Source organism: Equus quagga, chromosome 16, assembly GCF_021613505.1.
Source record: "Equus quagga isolate Etosha38 chromosome 16, UCLA_HA_Equagga_1.0, whole genome shotgun sequence".
NCBI classification, from domain to species: Eukaryota; Metazoa; Chordata; class Mammalia; order Perissodactyla; family Equidae; genus Equus; species Equus quagga.
The window spans coordinates 80981293-81006184 of record NC_060282.1 but is presented as its reverse complement, the minus strand read 5'-3'; the positions used below and the strand labels follow the sequence as shown (position 1 = coordinate 81006184).

At 45.7% G+C, this 24892-nt stretch overlaps 1 protein-coding gene across 3 annotated transcripts in view; it reads right to left on the bottom strand.

Annotated features, from left to right (window-relative positions):
- Positions 1-24892, bottom strand: part of WWP1 (WW domain containing E3 ubiquitin protein ligase 1) — a 105328-nt gene that overhangs the window by 10029 nt on the left and 70407 nt on the right. For all 3 annotated transcript variants that reach the window (XM_046642642.1, XM_046642641.1, XM_046642640.1), the window contains exons 11-21: positions 24224-24398; positions 22021-22075; positions 21851-21935; positions 21601-21729; positions 18126-18201; positions 17947-18018; positions 15927-16015; positions 12084-12243; positions 8678-8811; positions 8449-8589; positions 3804-3924 (exon numbers count right to left, since the gene is read on the bottom strand). In XM_046642642.1, the coding sequence (XP_046498598.1) occupies positions 3804-3924; positions 8449-8589; positions 8678-8811; positions 12084-12243; positions 15927-16015; positions 17947-18018; positions 18126-18201; positions 21601-21729; positions 21851-21935; positions 22021-22075; positions 24224-24398 (1237 nt within the window). The remainder of the gene's footprint in view (positions 1-3803; positions 3925-8448; positions 8590-8677; positions 8812-12083; positions 12244-15926; positions 16016-17946; positions 18019-18125; positions 18202-21600; positions 21730-21850; positions 21936-22020; positions 22076-24223; positions 24399-24892) is intronic.

Genomic DNA, 24892 nt, shown 5'->3' with positions numbered 1-24892 from the left:
GCAGTCAAAATCACCACCCTCATCTTTGGCTCTAGGTGATGATTTCACCACAGATGAGATTTTTGAGAGTATCATACATAGTGTACACGATGCTCACACACTCACTCTCATTTCTGTTTTGTTCCCCCTGCTCAGCAGGTTTATGAGACTGACCTGTATGGCTGTGGGCACTTCTTTCACTCACTCAGTGGCATTTCAGTGCACGAACAGACACCATTTATTATCCTTTCCCTTGTTGGCGGACATTCAGATTACTTCAAAGTTTTGGTGTTGATGAATAAAGTTGTGATGAATATTTATGGCAAAGTGTGGGTGTGAACACATATTTCATTTCACTTGGGAAAATCCCCACAGTGGAACTGCCAGAGCATAAGGCTGATGCATGTCTAACCCTGTGAGAAACTACCAACACTGACCCAAACCGGGATGACATCTAGTTTTCATTTCCTTTCCTCGGTGACTAGCAAGCACCTTTCACATGGTTATGCCATCAATGTAGCCTCTTTCGTGAAGTGAGTCTTTGCCTATTTAAAAAAATTTTTGACTTTTTACTGAGTCATAGGAGGTTTCTGAATATATATTCCGGATATAAGACCTTTGTCTCAGTAGTTTCTCCCGGTGTGCAGGCTGCCTTTTCATTTACTTAACAGAAGGTTCTAGTTTTGAAGAAGTCCAATTTATCCTGAGTGTGTGTGTGGTTTATCGCATTTTTGTGTTCTAAGAAACTTCCGCCTACACTAAGATTTTTTCCTGTTTTCTTTATAGCTTTCATATTATGTTTATGATTTATTTAAATTAGTCTTTATTTATGGGCTGAAGTAGGGGTCAAGGTTAATTTTCCTCCATATGGACACCCAGCTGACCCAGCATCACTTGCTTAAAGGGCTGTCCTTTTCCCCACTGAAATCTACCAGCACTTTTCTTGAGAATCAACTGACAATATGTGTGGATTCTCTTGTCCCACTTGTCACACACACGACACTATCTCAGTCGCTATGGCTTTGTAATAATCCCTAAAGTCAAGTCATGAGCATCCTGCAAGTCTGTCCTCTTTCAAAATGGTTTTGGCCAATCCAGAGCCTTTGCACGTCCTTGTAGTTTTAGAATCACCTTGTCAATTGCTTTAGAGACTCCTGCTGGGATGCTGACTGGGATCGCACTGAACATACAGATCAATCTGGAGAGAAGTGACCTTTTTACAACATTGAGCCTTCAAATACATAACATGGAGTATCTCTCTGTTTATTAAAGTCTTCTTTAATTTTCCTGAGGAACTGCTAAGTTTTAGTATAGAGGTCTTACACGTCTTTTGTTATATTTGTTCATTTTTTTGATGCATTAGTAAGTGAAGCTTTAAAATTTCAATTCCCAGGTATCTGTTGCTAATATATACAAGATACATGATTGATTTTTAAATTACTGACCTTGTACCCTGCAGTCTTGCTAAATTCACTATTATTTCTAGTAGGTTTTGGGTAGGTTCCTTAGGATTTTCTAAGGTGACAATCGTGTTACCATCTGTGCATAAAAAGTTTTATTCCTTCCAACCTTTATGCTCTTTCTTCCTGGTTGTGCTGCACTGTACTGGCTGCGGTATCTGGCACAATGCAGAGCGGAAGTGGAGAGAGGGGACATCTTTGCCTTGTTCCCACCTCAACGGGGACTATCCACAGCATCACCATTTAGCATGATGCCAGGGTTTATCTTCTAGATTCTTGATGCCCTTTATCGAACTGAGAAGGCTGCCTGTATTCCTGCGTGAGGACAGTTTTATAAAGAACGACTGTCCATCTTCTTCAAGTTTACACAGATTTCAACACGTAAAAAGAGGCATGATCATGAATAACAGTATGAACGCCTATGACTGTGGCATTATTCATGGTTGAGAGAGACAACGCATGGGAGTGAAAATCAAGACAAAGCAGACAAACAAAGATGTGTCTTTTCTCACCGTTCTGACTGTGAGCTAAGGGCGAATCGGTAACCAGTAAAGGGCTTGAGTTCCCCTGTCTGTAGAAGGAAATGATCATATGGCCAAACCACGTCCAGGGCTGGATGTGAGTGCGCTGGAAACGCGACCAGGGGCTCCGGAAGAGTGCGCCCGCCCACACCCTTCCCGACCTACTGCTTCAGTGCCCCTCTGCTCTGATGGCGCGTTCTCGCCCTCAGCCTCGTGTCACCGGGTGGGGTCCTAAGATGGGGGATCTTAACCAGGGGCTTGGAATACTTTAGGTGTATGTATTTTGAGGATGCAAAATTGTTTAACTTTCTTCAGATTCTTAATGTACTCTGCGATTAAAAAAATGATTAATACTACTCTAAAAACATTTTCCATTCTCTTCTTCTAATGCGCTTCTGTTAGTTCTTGTGAGCAAGCTGTTAAGAAAGAGACGTTAACCAGGTTTAGAGGGTCTACATGTCATGCAGGCTTGGAGTCCTGATTTTCATATACTTCCCAGGTCAGTCAGTTTCCAGAAGGCTCATTTCTACATAGGAATATTACTGTATAAAATTTAAAATGCTAATTTTTCATATACACACTTGATTACATGAATGAACCAAGTTTCTTAACAGAGGACCCATGATGGTTAAGTTACAATACTGCGCCCACAGCAGGCAGAGAAGACACGCCATGGCCCCTCCGAAGGCCCTGCCTATGTTCTGGCCTGTGTGGGGAAGGAGGGCTTCACGACGCCCAGAACTAATCAGACCCAGCAGTACCAGTCCTGGGGACATAGCCATAGGAGTTGAAGTGAGGTCTCAAGGAGACATTTACCCCCACGGTCACAGCAGGATTATTCACAACAGCCGAAAGGGGGAGGCAACCCAAATATCTATCGACTGACGAATGGATAAAGAAAATGTGGTGAAGTACTATCCACCCTTAAAGGAAAGAATTCTTCCACACGCTCCGATATGGCTGAACTGGGAGGACATCATGCTAAGGGAAATAAGCCAGTCACAGCAAGACCAATAGAAACACAGCATGGTGCCACTTACACGAGAAACAGACAGGCGGCTGCCAGGGCTGGGGAACGGGAAATGGGGAGCTGTTGTTTAGTGGGTGCAGAGTTTCAGTTTTGCAAAATAACAACGTTCTGGAGGTTGGTTGCACAATCATGTGAACATACTTAACACTGCTGAGCTGGAGACTTAAAAATGTTCAAGATGGCAAATTTTATGTTACGTGAATTTTATCAGCAAAATAATAAAAGAACTCCTGATATTGTTCTCCTAAGTCTAAATACAGTTAAGACCACCAAGAATTCCTGAATTAAAAATCTGATCTTAGGGGTTGGCCCGGTGGCCCAGCAGTTAAGTGCGCACGTTCCACTTTGGCGGCCCGGGATTTGCCAGTTCCGATCCCAGGTGCAGACATGGCACCACTTGGCATGCCATGCTGTGGTAGGCGTCCCACATATAAAGTAGAGGAAGATGGGCACAGATGTTAGCTCAGGGCCAGTCTTCCTCAGCAAAAGTTAGCTCAGGGGTAATCTTCCTCAAAAAAAAAAAATCTGATCTTGGGCCGACTCACTACTAATCCAGGATTTCAGACGGTCCCCAGAACTATTAACAAGGCTGCACTCACTCTTTAGGACCCCTAATGGTTGGCATTGGGAGATGACACCACCATGGTTCAGAGACGGTGATGCCAGAACCTTAAAACCCTTAAACACGTGGATGAATGAGAGGACTCAAGATTGTGCCTCAGGACTTAAACCGTGTGGGCACGCCTCTGTGAAGGCACAAGAACAGCCCCTCCCCATCAGTGCTCCCCATTCAGCCTCACTGAAGAGCCTCACCTCCAGTTCTTTCTCATCGAAGTACTGGAGCCACTGGAGGGGAACAACTTCATTAAAGCCGTCCAGGAAAGCTTTGGTCTGCTCTTGGACTCCTCGAGAAAAGCGCCACTCCGTCATCAGACTGAAAACAAAGACCGCGTTTAAAACAGGGAATCTGCACGCGAGGTAGAAGGCTGAGAAACACCAAGTACTTCTAAGATGCCTTCCCCTTTTCTAAATATGCCACGTACACACATAAAACCTACAGGTTTACGTGGGCATGTACGTAATCTAAGGGCTAACACGTTTCCACACGAGGAAATCAGTTCCAGCATATCAGCAGCTATAAAAAGGATGCTTTTCAAAGTAAACAGGACGTTCTTTACGTGTCAGTAAGACGGCCAAATTCCAGCACTAATTATTTCCTCTTCCTGTCTAAACAAGTAACTCCAAACACTGCTGACACGGCCAGGGAACGGCCGCAGGCACTGACTCCCTTGCAGCGGGGCTCCTGCCAGGAGGCCCGAGCAGCAGCCTCCCCAGCGAGGGGACGGGCATGGGCCACACCCGCTGTCTGGGAGGGCGGAAGGCGGGACAGCTGCTTCTTCACATGCCCATTTACTGGCGAACATGAAGATGTCCCAACCAGGAGAGAACAATTTAAGACAGAAATAAAACATTCTGAAGAGACACATGCAGCAGCTGTACAGCAGGGAAGACAGTAACAGAGAAACTAGGAAGAAAATCTGTGAGCGACACAAATCTGGGAACGGAGACGGGTCTGGAGCTCCCTGTGGAGGAGCAGCACATGAGCGGGGAGAAGCCAGCGACACCTGCGGGTGGAGGGAAGCCGGCTCATGCGTGCTCCTCCCACTTCCAGCTCCTCCTCCTGTCCTAGAGGCTGGCCTGCCTCTTCCAGACAGTCTGTCACCCTCGCTGCCTCCCACACTTTTCCCCACCAGTCATTAGCCCGCTTCCTTCTCAGGCCCCAACCATGCCCCGACTCCCTTCCCATCTGCTTCCCAGAGCCCTCCTTCCACCCGGTGCGGCAGCTCCTCTCTGCTCTCTACGCCTACTATGCACATTAAGACAGTGTCTACACTCACCGGCCCCACCTTCTCACCTCCCGTCACCCAGATTCTAAAGCACCGTAGTCTGGCTTTCAAATCTCCTCCCCCAGGAAGAAAAGGCTTTCTGCACAAATGTCACCAAGGAGCTTCGAACTGCCAAGCCCAGGCCATGTGCTCAGTGCCCCTGCTCCGGGCAACTCCTGAGACCCTGGGCGTCCGCGCCCCCATCCTCACACTGTTCTCCCCAGTCTGGCGACACCCCTGCTCCTGACCCGACTCTGGCTACCCCTGTGCTTCCCCCATGGGCTCCACCATCACCGAGACCTCTGCCTTCCTTTCCCTTCCAGCTCTTCACCATCTAAAGAGGATATCGTTCATTACCAAAGCTTTAACTAGCCCAGAAAAGCCAGCAGTTCTTAAATTCCCAAGTCTGCTTTCCTCCCGAGACCAAGATGTAAGTCATCTCTCCTTGGACAGATATCCCACTAACACACCTAACCGTGAACCAAGCAGACGCCTCAAGCATCAGATACTTCATTTACTGCCAGTTCCCCACGACACAGAATGGATCTGAGCCTGAGCTGCTCTCTGCCCATGACATCCTCAGAAACCCACGCCCTCCTGTCCATCCCGACTGCCCGCCTGTGTCGGGCCTGCGATCCCCAACTACTCGACCACGAGACCACCTCTCAAGCAGTGTTCCGAGCACACCCTCCCACCTACCAGGCCCACTTGTCCTCCATACACATGCTGAGGACAATTCTGACCATCCTCTCTTGGTTTTGGTTTGTTTTTGATGGCTCCTTACATTAAAGCAAAAACCCAAGGGTTTTTTTTGTTTTTTTTTTTCAGAAATAACAGCGTTTCCTCAGCCTGAGGCACAATCCGGCCCCCTTCACGGCGCGGCCCCTCTGCTCCTGCTGTCTCCCCCTCCAAAAAGCTCCCCGTCTGTCAGCCGGCTCTCCTCGTCTTCTAAGCCCTCTCTTCACGCAGCGTCCCAGGAAGAACTTTCCAGAGTCCTCCCAGCAGAATCAACAGCTTCCTTCCTGCGCTGGGTTCCCACCGCACTTCACACTCCTTCCACCACTCATTTACTCCTCGATTCACTGATGTCTGACTTTGTGCACTAAAAACAAAATACCCCAGGGCCAGCCCCGTGGCCTAGTGGTTCCATTCGGCGTGCTGTGCCTCAGCGGCCTGGGTTCAGTTCCCAGGCGCAGACCTACACCACTTGTCAGCAGCTGGCAGTGACCCACACACAAAATAGAGGACGACTGTCACAGATGTTAGTTCAGGGACAATCTTCCGCAGCAAAAAACAAAAACAGAACCAAAAACAACCCACAAAATATCACAACTGGAAAAGAAGAGTAATTTTAAACAGCAAGATTAAAAAACAAGATTAAAGTCTGCTATGGTTTCAGAGACTGAAACAAAATCCTCCAAAAATTATTAAATTCAGGATATCAACTCTTATATAGTAGGTACTATACAGATAAGATTTTAAAAAATAGTGGTTACTTTAATGCAAAGTATAAAATTCAAAGTAGCAAACTAAATATAAACTTTACATGATGAAATTTTATTTAATCTGATTTTGATATTTGAAAATGCTGATTTTTTTTAAATGTTTACGTTGTGCTATTTAATAATTACTGTCGGATTTTGTGGAAAGCTTAAGGTTTAACAAATATAGAAAGCCCAGTGCCTTATGCACTATCTTTGTGAATTTATTTCTTCAAAATGTGAAGAGCTTCCTTGTTTTCTCCACTAAGAGTAACAAATGCTCAGTGCATGACAAACAACCAAAATGAAAATACCCCGGAGACTCAAAGATGTACAAAGGAGAAAATATGTTATTAGTAATTCCTCCATTCAGAGAAAACTACGTTAGCAGAAAAACACGGAGCAGGCGGCCCGCACTGCCATGCTAAGGAGGCGGCGAGAGCGGAGCAGAGAGACAGTCAAGGGCGTGATGGCGAAAGGCCACGCACCTCACAGGTCCGAGGGAGGAAGAGTCGCTGTGGCCTTCCAGGAAAGCAGCACAGGATCTATTACACACTCTTTGACCTAACAACATCCCCTCTGGAAGTCTACAGCCCAAAGACAAAAGCAGCAGGACACAGGGACACATGATCGAGGTTTTCTGCTGCCTTGTTTGTAGTGGCCCAAACTGGACACAACCTGAATGACCCCTCGGAGCAGAAACGGCTGAATGACACAGAATGGTACACCACGACTTGTCCAGCTATTAGAAAATGGGTCAGATCCATCTCTACTGGCCTGGAAGGTGGAAAAAACAAGCTTCAGAGTAATGTGTATATGATCCCATTTTTTAAACAAATATAAAAAACAAAAAGTCTGAAAGGTTTCAAGAGACAAAAATGACACTGAGAATCCAAGTCTAAAAGATAGTGAAAATGGTAGTACCATTAATAGAAATAGGTCAAGAAGAGGCAATGGAAGGAAAAAATGAGAAATTTGATTTTGGATTTAAGATTTCAGATGAGTCATTTAGTAGTTCAGGAGTAGGCAAGCTATGGCCATGGGCCCAGTTTAGCCCATCATCTGCTGTTGTACAGCATGGAAGCTAAGAACAGTCTTCATAGTTTTTAAACACTGGTTGAAAAAACATTAAAAGAAAAACGTCTGACGATGTGGAAATTGCATGAAATCAAGCGTCAGAGTGCCTCGGTGGTTTTACTGGAACTCAGCACACCTGCTGTCCACACTGTCTGAGGCCGCTCTCGCGCTCGAAGAGCAGAGTGGAACAGCTGCGACAGGCACCGTAGGCGGCTCTCAGGCTCAGGGCAGTAACTATCCAGCTCTTTCCCAGGAAAGTCTGGATTCACCTGGCTGGCAAACGGAAATGATTTCTAAAGTTCAGATACTAATGGAACTTTCTTCAATAGAAAACTGAAGCCAGGGTAGCAGACTATTTAAAGAAGTGGGTTGAATAAGGAGCCTTGGAAAAATACCCACATTTGGGAAATGGAGATTTAGAGAACCGTTAATAAAAGAGAAGGTAAAGAAAACCAGCGTGGTGTGGGATCCTGGAATCCAAGAGAACAGTTTCAAAACAGAGGTGGCACAAGCTCTCTTAGCAGTAAGTTAAGAAGGGAAAGTAAGGCGGGACAGGAGACGAGCACGAGACCACAGTCAAGGACATGCTCTGCTCCGGCCCCACGGAGCGCCTGGGTCTCCCATCTAGGATGGAGGAGGCTGTCGTCTCTGCGAAGCCCTCTCAGCACCAGTGTTCACGATCCGACCTGGACAAGGGAGGGTGCACAGCGAGCAGCGGTGGGAAGGTGAGGGTCGCCAAGAACACTGGCACTGCTGAGAGCTTGAATACATGTCCGTCGGAGGGGAGGGAAGTGTTTTCTCAGTACTTCTGAATTTCTGAGTACTGTTGGAGCATGTTTACAAACTGAGAGGAAGACCGAGAGGATGATTAAAAGGGGTAAGCGAAGAGGGGACGGACGTGGAGCATCTTCTCGAGGGAGCCAGCGTGGGATAAAGACGGGGTGGAGACAGAGCAGTCGGTGCCGACGCGCTCGGCGAGGTCCCGAAGCTCAGGTCCGTCCGTCTGACACTTACCCAATGTACTCGTCCTTGTTGTCCTCAGTGACCAGGATGTTGGACCCTCCCGACTTCAGGTCGTGTGAAGTAACCTTTCCCAAAATCTCCATGTCAACAGAAAAGTACATTTCTAAGCCACATTCTTCAATGTTGTTGTCTCTGGGTGACACAGACATATATCCGCTAATTAACAGGATGTACAAATTGGTTTCAAGAAAATGCCTTATTGAAAGAGGAGTCTTCAAACCTTATCCAGATCAGGGAGTTGTAAAATTCAGTATCAATGGACTCCAAGTCCTTAATAGTCAGTTTCTTGTTCAGCATGCGCTTGTAGAACGGTAGAGAGAAACCAGTATCAATAAACTTTCCATGAAAAAGTGCCTGCCAAGAAAACAAAGTCTTACATAAAAATTTACAAAATAATTTTCTTATTTAAAGCACAAGAAGAGAGAAATCCTGAGGCTTCACAGGCAAAAAAAGGCCTTGCTAAGTAATCAGCATAAATCATGAGAACTACAGCATTACATAAAACGCTATTTGAAAACAAACTACAGAGTTTAAACCACATCTCTTTAACCGAGGCCCAACCCTCAGCTCTACCAGGTCCGTCAGCAGCGGTGAAGGAGGACGATGAAGGAGCTTTCCCACGCCCCCAATTCCGACACGCTTATAAACCCAAGTGCTCGACTGGAGGCAGCATGAGGGGCCTCAGCGCCCCGCACAGTCGCCTGGACAGACCCTCCCCTCCTTTTGGACCCGCCCTGCCTGAGAGATTTCCAGGGCAGGGGGCCCCCGACCTCCTCAGCACCCTGACCCTCGGCACCAGCCGCCTGCATCTGGAAATCCGGGCCACTGCTCACACATCCCCAGACCCCCCAAGCCACCTCCTCTCTGCCCTCTGGAGCTCAGGGCCATCCCGCATGTCTCCCCTCTTTCTCTGCAGACCCTGCAGCATCCTGCTCTGACACAAAGCCAGCATTTTTCTGAGGACTTCACTCCCACCCCCTCCAGTCCTCTCAGGGGTGGCGGTTTCTCTCCACCTGCTCACGAACCAGGCCTGGAGGGGCAGGTGCTGCTCCCCATGCCCGGACTCCCCCTCCCTGGACCTGCCCGGCCACCACCCTGCACCAGCGGGTCCCACCCCGCCGGCCCGGGCAGTCATCCTCAGACCCTGGTTTTCTTCCTTCAGCGTCGTGTCCTCCACACTGCCAGCACCTTCTTGGAGATTTCGGCACCCACACTGGTGATTCTTTTACTACTCGGGCTTTCTAGTCCTTTCAATGATCTTAGTACTCTTACTTGGCTAAATATTCTCAGCACCACACAGCAGATACAGTTATTAGCAACGATAAACTCGATGTCAACCGCCAACTGTCAGCTCACTGCCTCTAGCAGTAAGACCAGTGGTTTCTGAGCCCACTAGGATCTGAAAGAATCCACTGGACCTGCTCCCTCACAACTGTCTCTCAGCCCTCATGAAGTCACCTCTCCCCTTAGTCTAGATCCCGTCGTCAATCATTAAATTACTCCCTGTATATCTTCAAACCCTGTCCCCCACAGGGTGTTTCTGCCAAAATCCAAACCCTGGCTACACACAACTCTCAACCTGCTCTGCGCCTGTGCCTGGGCCGTGGAACGTGCTGGAAACGGGCAGACAACCAAGCTGGGTGGTTCAGACCATCGACCTCCAGCGGGAGCTCGGTGCTCACACCTCCCCCTACGTCACTCGCCCCTCTCCCGGAGACGGTCTCACTCCTCAAACCTCCTTTCCCACTCTGGCCAATGAGCCTGCCTTCTCCCTCACCGAGGACACAGGCCGTCAGGAGACCCACCGTGTCTGCGCCACACACTCGCACCGCAGATAAGCTGTCCCCTCCACGTGCACTAAACGCTTCTCTTCCTCCCCTCCTGCCCAAGGTTGCTGCTCACGTGTTCCTTGTCTCCGACCTCATCAAATTCCTTCCTCTGACTTGATCATCACTATCCGCATATAAACGTTCCATTTTCCTCCCATTCTCAATTCCATATCAACTCCCAGTTACTGCCCGATTTCTCCATGATCCTTTACAGCAAAGTTCTTTAAAAGACATGTTTCTATCTGCTGTCTACGTTTCTCCTTCCGTTCTCTCGATCCACTCCTACCAACCCTCTCCAGCGCTCCTGAGCATCCTCCACTCGGCCAAACCAAAGGGCTACTTCTGAGCCTCTGACAGCTGACCACTCCTTCCTCCTTCCTGTGTCTTCTGGGCACGATTCTCATTTGCTTCTCCTACCTCCTCCTCCTCAGCTCTCCCGCTGGTTCCTTCTCATCTCCCCGTCTTACAAACGTCCTCACACAACGTCTCTGTCCACGCTGACTCCTTGAACGACGACGTGGCCTGACCCAGACGCCCCTCATGACGAGATGGCACATCCCACTACCTAGTCTACACCCGCACTCCGATGTCGACAGGCACCTGAAACTTAACAAACCAAGCCACATTCTCGACTCCCTCCACACCCAACATTCGCTCCTGCCACCACCCAGCCGTCTCAGGAAATGGCAGCTGCAGCCAGACACACAGGCCATGACCTTGGGCGCCATCCTTGACCCTCTCTCACACCTTGCCTCTAACCGTCAGAAAGCGGTCAGCTCCAACCATGGTCGGATCCAGAATCCAGAGCACTGCTCACCCCTCCAGCGCCACACCCTCAAGTCGACGCCTCTCCTCTCCCCCAATGGCTGCGTCGGCCTCCAGCCCCGCCCCTGCCCTCGTCTGCCCCCTGTTACAGTCTCTTCACAGAGCAGCGGGGGGAGGCTTATAAAATGCACGCCAGACCACCTTACTGGGCCACACCACTCGTGCTCAAAGCCCCTGAGAGAACTTCCTGAGGGTCTCACACAGTGCCTCCCACCTGCGTCTCCTCACACTTCTCTCTCACACACTCTGCTCCAGCTGTGCCGTTTTTCAATCAAAAACGTGCTCCTACCTTAGAGCCTTTTCCTCGCTGTTCCCTATGCCTAGAGTGTTGTTCTCTGAGACATCTGCGTGATTCAGCCCCTTGCCTTCTCCAGGCCTCTGCTCACTGTTACTGGTCAGAGGCCTCTTCCAATCAGATCACCCAGAGGAGCAGCAAGACCTCTCCCTCAGCACACGCTGACTTATCGTTCGTCTCACACTAGCACAATCCAGGTCCCTGAGAGCAAGGAAGGCGTCTTTCTCGTGGTCCCATCTCTCCCAGACTAGGATGCCGCAGGAGGCACTCAATCAATACCCGCTGAGTGAACCAGCAGGTAACGAAGTGCAAATAAACAAACACAAACACTTCTCAAAGACAACAGTCCCACAGGAGCTTCTGCGTAGCTCTGAAAATTCCAAATACATCAAGCGAGTGCAAGGATTACGCAACTCAGGCTGCCCTTTTATAGAAAAGTGCTCATGATGTTTAGGCTATATATTGAGGACTAAGTGGCTGTATGAATAATCCTCAGATTCATAATCTGGATTTCACATAGGTACTCTAAAAATAAGCTACATTTTGATACTCTCTTTGTAGGCAAACATCCTTGGTAACAAAATCCAGGATAATGCATACCATTATTTTTTGAGTCCTCTCTAAAATACTTTTCAAATAAGCAAAGTTTAAATAAATAATGGGAAGTTAGGACTCACCATAGCAATAAAGCGACCAATGAAACAGAAGTACGAAAGATGGTCCGGATTAATGGTTGATGCTGGATTTATCTGTAGACAGTAGTTGTTCTTGCCAGCATACTCAAATAAGCAATACATGGGGTTCAAAACTTCATGTGAAAGCAAGAAAAACCATTCTCTAAAAGAAAATATAAGTCAAGATTATTTTTTAGCCTTTACATATACATGAATTTAAGAACAGATCTTAAATACACCCATACATATATCACACCTCTGCTCCACGGCCTTTAACGCCCCGCTGCCTGATCCCTCAGTCCTCCGTTTACGTCTCCTGTGACCTGACCCTCACTCACAGCTGGCTGCCGGTCCCCACGCAGTGTTATTTCCACACCACACGTCTGTACGCCTATGTCTCCTCAATTTCATCTCAGCCCATGGAGACCCCACTTTGTCTCTCAAGTCTAGCCTAGATCTACCCACTTCAGCAATCTTCAGCATACTTTCTGTATCAGTCACTGAGCACTTTGTGGCAACAACCTCACAATATTATTCACTTTTCTGCACGTGACTTGCCCCATCAACCAGACTGAAAGTTCCTCAAGAGCAAGAGCCATGTCTTCAGATATTTTTCGTATCCTTAACTCTTACAGGCATCTAAGACCCATACACAGCAAGGTTTAAGAAGTGTCTGCTGGTGACACTGAGACACACAGCACCGCTGCTATGGAACAGCTTTAATTTTACTGTCAATGCACTAAAATAATGGAACTAAAATTAAAAAGGTGAAATCTTTAAATGTGATAAGCATTCTCTAACTTATTACCACCTATTTTGGCTCTTGTAAAAAAGTCCAGGGGGGCCGGCCCTGTGGCACAGTGGTTAAGCTCAGCACACTCCACTTCAGCACCCTGGGGTTCACAGGTTCAGATCCTGGGTATGGACCTACTCCACTCATCAGCTGTGCTGTGGTGGCAGCCGACATACAAAACGGAGGAAGACTGCAGAGATGTTAGCTCAGGGCTAATATTCCTCAAGCACAAAAAGAGGAAGATAGGCAACAGATGTTATTTCAAGGTTTATCTTCCTCAGAGAAAAAAAAAAAAAAGTCCAATACATGAAATCTAACTAGATAAAAGATTAATAACTTATATTACAAGATAAACTCAATCTGCAAGATTCTCCTCAACAGCACTTTCTTGCACGGTTCCAAACGCCAATGCCTTCAGTGATCGGTGGGTGACTGGAGCATGCTTCCCGCTCTACGTGGACCTCACATTCCCTGTTCAACCACAGTCCCCACTCCTCACTGCATTCCTGGTAACGGCTACTGCCCGTTTTAAGGAAGAATTACTTCTGGGCATTCACTCCTAGTCCTTAGACGCCTGGGCAGTGGGTGCATGGAAGTGGACAAGAATGGACACTGCCCACATGGGAAGCAGCCAACTGCTGCCATGTGAGAGGCTGGAACGTGGGCATAAAATCTTGATTCTTAAGCACAACCTAGTGTTTTCTTTAATGTCGCCAAGTAATTAAAAAAAATTTTTTTTTTTTTGCTGGGAAAGTTTCAGTCTGAGCTAACATCTGTTGCCAATCTTCCCCTTTTTCAAAATTTCCTCCCCAAAGCCCTTGTACATGCTTGTACCTTCCAGTTGTAAGTGAAAAATTTTAAATCGCAACACAGGGCATCACCCTGCAGCCTAGATCTGGCCTGGCAGCCTGTTTACAGACTCTTTACAAAGATCTTAAACTACAATCTCGGAACCGACCTGAGGGGAGCGCAGGGAGTCCCTGAACAAAATCAGCTAAGAAATGAGAAACACCCATTCATAAGACTAGATCCAGCCCCAGGAGCAGCTGGCCTGTGCGCCCTGCGGTGAGGGCTGAGCGCTGAAGGCAGGCGCGCCCCAGGGAGAGGGCAGGACACAGCCAGCGTCCAGCACAAAGCCAGGGAGGGACCCCCAGCTGCCGCAGACCCCATCAGCCAGCAGCCAGGAGAAACCAAGCACATCCCAGTGGAGGACTGTGACACGGCTCTAACCTAGACCCTGACACAAGGGAAGAGAAGGAAAACGCTAACTAGCAAGACGCAGAGTCCGCTTTCAACACGTCCTTCTCTATACTCTCAAATAAGGAGATACAAGAGGCGAGAAAATTGTGAAACAACGGATGAGCTAGCAGAGCCTAGAGAAGAAAATGAAGAAAATGCCAAAATCACTAATGAAGAAAAATCACATTAGAAGTAGCAAAATTTAGGGCATTACTGCAAACAGTGACATGAGGATAGGTCAAGAAAAATCAAAACAAAACGGAAAAGCACAAAGATAAAAATGATCAGAGAAGAGATGACAGACATGTAAGACTGACAAAGGAGATTCCACATACCCATGATTGACGTTCCTGAAGAAAAACGGAACAAATGGAACAGAAAAAATATTCAAAGACATAATAGAAGAAAATTTCCCTTAAATTAAGGAAGATCTTAACATGTTCCTAAAAAAAGATACAAAACAATTAACAATAAAATTAATGAACTCCAACGAAAAGGGTTGTGTGGGCATTCAGAGAAAAAAGCTTCTCTGCAGGCTAGCCCCCCACCTCGCAGTGCTGACACTCAGTGCTGGGGGCCAGGAAGCCACGACTAGAGGGCTGGAGAAACGAGTGCTGTGCAAGAAATGTCAATCCAGGGAGGGGTTGTTTATATACAAAAGCAACAGAAAACACGTTCTCAATCACGCAAAACTACAGGAACATGTCACCCTTGTGAACCCATGAATACACCAAAACCAGTACATGAAACAAAATAAAGAATTTGGAAATAAGAAAATCACGGTACAGAGTAAGTGATTATATGCAAAAAACCATCAAAATATAAAACTAAACCCAAACAGTTGAGGCAAATAAGAGTTCAGACAAGAATGTGGATGTTATAGAGTCAGACACTGTAAAAATAATACCCTATTTCATTCCTAAGATGCACCTTTTTTTCAATGTTGAACATTTCACATTTCTGAAAGTGAGATAAATCACAACAAATGTGACACGAACATTTAGTGTGATTGGTAGTGTTTCTTTTCTGAAAAAGCTGCTTAATAACGTTTGGGATGAGAAAATATGCTAATATAACCAAACTCTGATAATCTCACACAGGTGATCCCGCCAGCTGTGCCTAGCCCCACATCTTTTTGCCAGTTGTACTAATTTTCTTTGGAAAGATTTAACCAAAATGCTTTGCTAAAAAATAAATTGCTGTCAAATTAGTTATGAGCAAAGCAACTGAGGGAAAAAATCAAAAGCACTTCCCACTCGTATTGCGTCACAAGTGTCTACTGTCAGCAACATATTTAGTGAATGTGGAAAACTTCGTCCTCAAAAGGACTCAGACGGGATTAAAAACACAAAATCAACACACAGTGTTATAACAGCAAAAATAAGAAACCACCTTCTGGGTGTGGACCCATCACTGTGGGGTCTCCACACAGTGGACACCCAGTGGAGTTTCTGCACACAGCCATTAAGTAAAGGAGAGCATGAGTTCCAGACACGATCTGGAAAGATGTCCATGATGTATAAACAAGACCAAGTCACTATAGCATGCACATCTGTACGATCAATTCTGTCTAAAAGACAGCAAATATGTACTGTACCACACACACATACCAATTTATCTGTACGCAGAGAAAATGTATAGGATGACCAAGACAGCGATAATAATGGTTACCTCTAGAATTGTGCAAATATTTTAATTTTTGCTTTTAAAAATAATTCTGGATTGCTCTCGAAAAAGTATATCCTTTCAAGAATACATCCAGTGCATATAATGGAGATACACTTATTTCAAAGCAGATAAGTTTTTTATTTTACCTTGCTAGACCACCGTAATCAAGTCCTTCTTCTCCTCTAAATATCACATATAATCGTCTCCTCAAGTCATAGGGTTTTAATGCCATAATCTAATTAAAAACAAAAACATAGACATTTAAATACTCATACAGCACAAGTTTCTTCCAAAACAATTCAATTTAAATTTTATCTGTATTTTCAAAATACACATTTCCTTATCTCACACAACAATGCCTTTAATTCATGAGCTCAATCAATTTGTCCCACAAACTAGTAAAGATGTGTCTTACTCTCCCGGCTTTCTCTGATTCCCTTTCAGATAGTCCCTTTCCCCTCTTCTAGGATCAAATGGTAGCTCTACTTTGGATTAGAGCCAAGAGAGGAAGAGTGTGACACGGAAAGCTTTTAAGGTTAGAAAACATTTCGTTCCTGCATCACTCCCCAACTTTTACCAAAATCATGTAAAAGTTGAGGTGTCAATTTTTCTGACTAGCAACACTCAACGAGCAGCAGCAGATCTTGCTCTGGATCCTGCTTGTACCACACATTCCATTTCTCGGCAGGAAAGGACTTCAGCTACAGCAAACAATTCTTCATATGATGTTGACTTTGTACCTAAGGAAGTCTATCTTGAAACCATCCCTACCCCAGGTTTCCGTAACCCTTGATGGCCTACCCTAAGGTTCAGGCTTTACTTTGGAGGAAAGGGACTGACTTCCACCACACGTGTGTTAGGAGCAGACCTGAGAATGCACGTCTGGTCAGGGTACAGCTCAGCGGCAGGTTCCCACTCTAGAGGTGGTCACGGCTCAGTCCTCACCTCAAACAGACCGCGCTGCTCCCCAAGCAAGAGGACAGAGCAAAACGAAGCCCACCAGAAATTCAGATGCACACTTACCAATAAAGCTCAAGCAGAGCTTGGAACAAGCTGGGAATTTATCAACTCAAACCAAAAATATTTTAATAGCAATATTAAAAACCTTGCCCAAACTCCAACAGCTAAGTAACTTAAGCCAGGATGTGGACATCTCTGACTTCAGAGTGCTGTTGCTCCATTTTGGCTTGTGCAGCCCCTGTGTACCTGTGCACACAGGGGACTGTGTTCACCGCTATAAGACTTCAGAGGAGACAGAGAAGACTTAGATGAAAAATGCTCCACCTCATCAGAAAAAAAGAACTGATAATATTTTGTTTTTTTACGTTTAAATATTCTGCAGATGACATACTACATGCATTTATTCAATCACCAAATATTTACTGCATACCTGCTACGTGCAGGGCACTGCTCCAGGTGTGGGCACAACAGCAGTAAACAAAATAGTCTGTGCTCTTACGGAGCTTACATTCCAGCACAGGAAACAAACACAGTATGTCAGGTGGCGCCGATGTTACAGAAAGAATCAAGTCCGTGAACGGCTAGAACAGGACTGTGAGGGAGATGAGCCAACTGCAATGATCTTAAACCGCATGCTCAGACGAGATCTCTCTGAGACCAGCACATTTAAACAGGAAGCTACAGGCGGTGAGCTCTAAGATGAGGGTTATTTAAAGGAATATCTGAATGTAACGCAGTGTCTACACCAATTTAATTTTAATTTGGTATTTATTACCCAGAATTTTTGTTTGAGTTAATAAAGTCTTACAAAAGTAACTAAGTGTCAAAATGTGTCAGCTTATTCCAGAAGCTGTTGAAGCTTTATTTTAGTAATCTAATACGTGGCAGAATAATTTCATCTCCCAGCCTCAGTACCTTTGCCTGTAAAACGGAAAAAATGATAGGAGCCATCTCAAAGGGATGTTGTGAAGGTTAATTAAATGAAATGATAACTATAAGATGCCAGTGCCAAGAACACGACAAGGACTCAATACATGATGGGGTTCACTGTGACCAGCATCATGATGGACACTCGAGGAGTGACATGCAGTCACTGTGACGGCTGTGTTCTGAATGCTCTAAAATTTCCAAACCCCAACTCCCTTTAGACACATAGCACACGATGAGACAAACAGTCCTGTTGTATTCTGATAAAAGTTTCCTCACCTGTTGGAAGGAATCTTCGAACAATGTCTGCCGGGACACGTTGATCTTCACATGACTGGGTAGTGCATTAGACTAAAAGCAAAAATAATATCGTAATATCATGTAAACTATAGTACGTGTATTGTGTAAAGACAAGACTAAATGATTATAAACAGAAGATTTATTTACCACTGTAGTACCTGGCACAAATAACGGAAGTGAGCAAGCTTCCACCTAAAGCTGCGTTCATAAGCAATTTGTGGACCACCTTTAGTTCTAAGGAAAAAAAAAAACATATTAATTCACAATAAACCTGGACATTTAATATTCATTATGAAACTGGAGTGTACTAGAGTCCTACAAATGACCACAGGAAAGTTATTTTCCAGGAGAGAAGTAAAGATATATTTAGTGGGCTAATTGAAGCTTGAGCAATGAGGATACACAACACACTCAAGGAGGGAGAGTGTTGGGGCCGGCCCAGCGGTGCAGTGATTAAGTTCAGTGTACTCCGCTTCAGCGGCCTGGGGGTTGCAGGTTTGGATCCTGGGCATGGACCTAGACCCCTCATCAAAGACATGCTGTGGTGGCAACCCATGTAAAAAAATAGAGACAGACTGGCACAGATGTTAGCTCAGGGCCAATCTTCCTCAAGCAAAAAGAGGAGGATCAGCAACAGCTATTAGCTCAGGGCCAATCTTCCTCAGCAACAATAAAAACAGAGGGAGAGTGTATGTGTGGATGGATCTTTGGTAAAGAAGTTAGTTAAATAAAATATTAAAGTCTACCACTGACTATCTCAAAGAAAACCTTTGATAATCCTTAAAACTAAAGAGGACAGAGGCTCTAGATAGATGAGACATGAAAGGAAATTCTACCACATCTTAAACCTAATCTGACACTGAAAAAAATGTTGCTGGACACAGCAAGGAAAGCAGTCGAATTCTCGGGAACAGCTGACATCCAGGTGGCACGGCTCAGCTGGTCGGAGAGGAAAAGGCAGGATGGGGCCACAGGGACAGGCTGACCGACACGGAGAGCGCCTGGGTCTTCTGCCCAGCAAGTAAAAGCCCAAGAGACAGGCACAAGAAATGTTCACAACCTTAGGGAACATTCTGGAATGGATGGAAAACCTTCTCTTGTGCTATGGTGTTCAGGCGACTTCATTCAACAGACATCTACAATATCTGTGTAGTACGGACATGGGGCTCTTCTGCACAATAAGAGCACTATTTGGTAACAAAACATAACAATACCTGTTTTTGTGGACTTCACACTAGTGAAGGAGACAGACAAGAAACAGAATGAGTAAGTAAATGACATATGTAGTGTGTAAGAAGGGAGTAAATGTCTTACACTTCCGCTCCTCAGACGAAAACAAGGCAGCATAAACAGGGTAGGGAGTAGCCTGGGGGAAGAATTCTTCAATTCTGGGAAGAGTGAACAGAGAAGGGCTCGCAGACAAAGTAAAATCTGAGCAGAAACACGGAGGGCATAAGCCATCTAGAAATTTGGGAAACGAGCACACCAGGCAGCGGGAGTAAAGGCCAAGACCCAGAGCTGGGCGGCTCAGGCGTGCGAGGCCCAGCGGGGCGGCCAGCGAAGCTGGAGCGGAGAACGAGGAGAGAAAACAGAGACGAGGCTGAAGGGAGAACGGGGTCAGGCTCTGTGAGGCCCTGGAGGCCGCTCGAAGGAAGCAAATCATGGAAGGGCTTTGTGCAAAGGAATGACTTTTTACTTAAATTTTTTTTTAATGAGTCTCGCTGCTTTATGGGGAATAACAGTGTATGAGGTGTGGGAAAAAGCAGGGACAGGGGTACCACCCAGGGGAGAGACAACGGCAGCTGGGACGAAGGCAGCAGAGTGCAGGTGGCGACAGCTGGATTCCGGACACACACTGAAGGTGGGGAATGCCTGACGGGCTGTGAGGTAAGCATGACGTAAGAGAGGGAGGAAGCAAGGAGCACGCCAAGATTTGTGGGCCCAGCACAGCTAAGAGCGGAGCTGCCATCAACCGAGGCAGAACAAGTTTTACAAGAGTTATGAGGAAGCAGTTATGAGCAGAGATTTCAAGTAAGCAGCTCAAATACAAAGTGAAATTGCAAGTGAAAAGTGCGAGCCAGAGACAAAAATTTGTGAGTCATCAGCATATAGATGTTTTTTAAAATAATGACACTGGATAAGATTCACCAAGAGAGGGGCCTGCGCTGGGGCCAAGTAGTTAAGTGTGCTCACTCCGCTTCGGCGGCCCAGGGTTTCACAGGTTCGGATCCTGGGTGCGGACACAGCACCACTCATCAAGCCATGCTGAGGTGGCGTCCCACATGCCACAACTAGAAGGACCAACAACTAAAATATACAACTATGTTTATAGTTGGGGGGGGCTTTGGGGAAAAGAAGAAGAAAAAAAAAGATTGGCAACAGATGTCAGCTCAGGTGCCAATCTTAAAAAAGAAAGATTCACCAAGAGAATGAGTGTAGAGAGAAAAGAAAACTACGGACAGAGCTCTGGGAACTTCAACAGAGGCTGCAGAGAAAAGGAGGACCCAGCCAAAATGGAGGAAGAAATAAGACCAGAAGAGCAGAGGAAATCAAGAAGTTTAGTCCCTGCCCTACTTTTACAAGGAAAGAGAAATGTTTTATGTCAAACACTCCTGATAAGTCAAATGGGACAGGACCGCAATCCAGCCCCAGGACTATCAGTGTGGGGGGCACTGGTGCCCTTAACAAGTTCAGGGCCCGCCAAACTTGCTGTAGGAGGTTTGAGAGAGAAATTAGAAACAGCAACACAGGGACAACTCTTCCAGGTAGGGGAGCAATAAAAGTGAATTTACACTGTGGATTTGTAAGGTGAAGAGTTATGCTTGTTTTTTGTTTTTTTAATCTAGGAGAAATAACAGCTGATGAGAATAATTCAGTAGAGAAAGAAAAAACTGAGGATGGAGGCTAGAAAGATGATAAATTGCCAGAGCAACTAAGTGGGACAGGGGGAAAAGATCTAGAGCGCCAGCAGAGGGAGTGGCCCTTGAGAGGAACGATGACAGTTCCCCTGTAGGATCCAGAGGGAAGGGAGATGCTGATAGGCAGGCAGATGTGACACTAGGAATTTGCAAAAGACTTTTTATGATTGCTTCTATTTTCTCACTGATGCAAAGACATCCTACCTAACAGTGAGGATGAAGGAGAGATCTGTCCAATGCTTAATTAAGCTATCTTTATCTGAGAAATTCCGCTTTGTCGAACATCTCGCAGCCTGACACTGCAGCAGTATGATGTGTTGGTTAAGAGCACAGACTGCGGACAGATGGCCTCGGTCTGAAACCAGCTCCATTAGTCGCTATATGATTTTGCACAAGTCAGTTATGCTCCGTAAGCCTCAATTTCTGCACTTGGAAAAAGGAAAATAATAGCATCTACCTCAAGGGGTTGTTGGAAGACAAAATGAGCTAATATATATAAAGTGCTGAGAACCGTCCGTGGCACACAGTCATCACCACACAAATATCTGCGATCGTTCTTAAGGAATTATGTGCCACGTGTCCATTCTGTGATAAGACAGGTGTACTGGGGTCTTGCTTGTGCAGGTTTTCTTGATCCAAAAATAAAATCTGAGGCTAAATCAGAGCTATCATGTCCTCATTAAACAGCATTTAAGAACATCAGGCTTTCACTTACACGGATGACTTCCCATTGCGAGGATCCTTGAATGTCGTTGTCCTCGTGTTATGATCAACAAAGTACCTAACGCCTTCCCGAGTATATCGAATTTCCCAGCCTTCTGGCAGGGGTTCTTCGTTCTGTAAGCTAAAGTTACAATCACAAGGTGAACATTTTCCAGGAGGTGAAAACACCTGCATCAAGGTTACTTGATCCTATCTACGGACACGTGTAAGATGACTGGAGCAAACCTGTAATGTATACGCACCCCTGAGTTCTTGGATCTTCCCACTGGGTTGTTTTTGTGTTATGATTCACGAAGTAGACTCTGTCTGTTGAATCTACTCTTTTTTCTAAAAAACAGAGTGAGCATAGCATTTAATAACTATTTGCTATATATCCCTTTCAGATATTTTTACCAAGAACATATTAGCTTACCCCAGCCTGGTGGCAAAGGCCCGTATGGGTCATTTTCTGCAGCTAACATTGAAGCCTGATGGAGAAAGGGTTGGGAGGAGGAATAAAATAACAGTACTTTAATATAAAAGCAGAGATAAACTAAGCACTTGGCAGAATCACATTTCACAGCAATTTTCTACAAAAATATGATAAAGGAACACAAATACAGTAATTTCAAAACATTAAGCCCTAAAAATGTCATTATCAATTGATTAAAAGTATTAGATCTTCTGAACTAATTTAGAAATAATACACTGACACAAATATTTTAATCTCTTAGCCTTTCCATAATAATTGATGGAAGCGAGATGGAATGAGAGAGAAAAGCACAGATAAAGTTGTCGTATTCAAACGAGGCAATATTACTTATGTAAAAATAGAACAATTATCAGTTCTTTTTAAAACAAATGCCTATTAATAAAACAAATATTAAACTCTAGTATCACCTCTGTACAAATAATTTTATCTTAATATTAGAATCTTTTATAAATTCATACATAAAAACACATTTATGTTTATACATTATTACAACTCAGAAATAAATTCCAAAGAAAATGTAGACATTCTACCATTAATTTCAAAAGAATGACAAACATACAAACGATTACCTGAAAATCATTCTTTAATGACAAAGTATACGCATCTTGATGAATATTTTATAACTTTGTAGCAGACACTGTTAATTGTACTCCCCAACCATTTCCCGCTCCTTCCTTGACAACCAGGCCACCGTTTTGTTTGAGGCGGCAACGTGTCCATCTAAGAATATTGCACGCCCAGCCTCCCTTGCAGCTGAGCAGGTGGAAGGACCACTCTGGCCAGTGAGGTGCAGGCAGAAGCCCCTGGTGAGCACATCCCTTTCCAAGCAAAAAGGTGAGGGCCTGCTGGAAAACAGCCCTCCCCTCTTCCAACTCCTCCTTCCCTTTCTTCTTGCCTAGACTGCAGAATGAGGCCCAGAGGGCAGCAGCCCCATACGATCAAGGGAAGAAGCGTGAAGCTCAATAAGGACAGAGGGGCAAAAGGGCAGAAAGAACCTGGGTACTCACTGGCATGACCAAGTCAACGATTAGCCCTGGACTCTCACCCCAGACGGGGTGGTGCATTGAGGTAACAACACCTCAGGCAGCTGGAGGAGGTCCTGTTATGTGCAGGGGAGCACACATTACCCAACTCTGCCGTTTCCCCAAGGTGTAACGTCTACAGCTGAGTTCAACTCCAAACAAACGCACACAGTACCCAGTCTCCTGTTTCCTACATACAACTAAACAGTGGACCCTTACCCCAGGTTTCTGCCCAGGTCACCAGAGCGCCAGCCACTGGTGGCAGCAGGAGACGCCAGGCCAGCTGGGTTGGCCCACTCCCCGTGCACTGGCCACAGACAGCAGGGGAATGGGTCAAGCTGCACATGAGCGCTTACTTCACCTCTGAAGCAAAGGAGTGGAAAGAGCAGCCTGGGACGGGGCTCAGAAGAAAGAGCTACTGAAGTGTGCGTGCGTCTTTCCTAACTCCTTTCCGTCTGCTGGCCTCTACATTTAGGTTTTCAAATGGCATCAAAACACTGTCTAGAAATGCCCAGTACTTACACTTATATTTTCTACTTCCTGTGATCAAACCCATTTAACAAAGGGCTTTTTAAAAAAAATTTTCCCCCACTCTTCTTATGGGTGACTGTTTATTGCAATAAATAAATCACCAATTGGTCGAGCTTCCAGACAGCACTTGATTTTTTGGACAAAACTATCTCCAACCCCAGGAACATCTCCGGTGGGCCCACACAGACCACAGTGTTGTTTCTGAGCGTGGGATGGGAAGCAGGATAGCTAGATGATGGCAAGACTGGCCTTGAGTAAAACCAGGGGTAACTGGTTTAGTTCAAGAACCAAAATGATTATAATAACAGGTGGGGGACTGCGAATGGTGAAGACAGATTATTTTATTAAGAAACTGCATTTGTGAAACTACCACCTAATAAGGACAAAAAACTGTGTGTATAGTTACGTTAGGAAACTAGAATTTTTTAAAAAACGTAAAGTGCTTACGTATATCAGAAATGCTAATTATTCATTAAAGATCAACTAAAAAATACCCTGTAAGGCAATCTATAACTTTTTTTAAAAATCACCCCAGCAGAAAGGGGGCTGCCCGGAGGAGAGGCCTGCGGGAGCGCCTGGCGGCCCCTTACCGAGTAGAGGTAGCGCTGGTTGAACTGCTGCATGGCGCCCTGCAGCTGGCTGCGCTGGGACTGCCACTGCTCGAAATTCCGCACCGACTCCATGGTGGGCCGCTGCCACGTCGTCGTTCTGGTGTTGTGGTCCACATAATACACTCTGCCACGATCATCAACTCTTCTCTCCCAACTACCACAAACAACATAAGCAGTGATAAAAGTTAAAATAAAAAACAACCTTAGTACGAGAAACTGAAAAGTACTGTTAATACTTCACTCAAATAATTCTTAAAAGAATGCAAATATGGATGTTCGTGAGAAAAATTATGAACGTGTGATCCGCTATTTATTGTAACTAAATTACCTTCCCATTCTACAATGACCTGATTTCCAAGGCCTGTCTTTTTAAAAAGAGGCCACAGACTGGACAGCCCAGCGTCAGCCTCACTAGCCTTTCTCCCTCTTCGTTTTGACCAGCATTTAGTCAGATGGGGCAGTGTGCCCCTAGAGCCACGGCCCCCACGCGGGAGTGTAAGTCAACCCAGAGCTTTTTAAGCTGCCTTCCTGCTGTTCACTGCTGCCCAAGTGAAACACGGACCAAACCACATCATCCAACCTATCACTGCTCTCTGGCACGACACAGAAATGAACCCATTCTCCATATCAGTCTCAACTGCCCTGAGA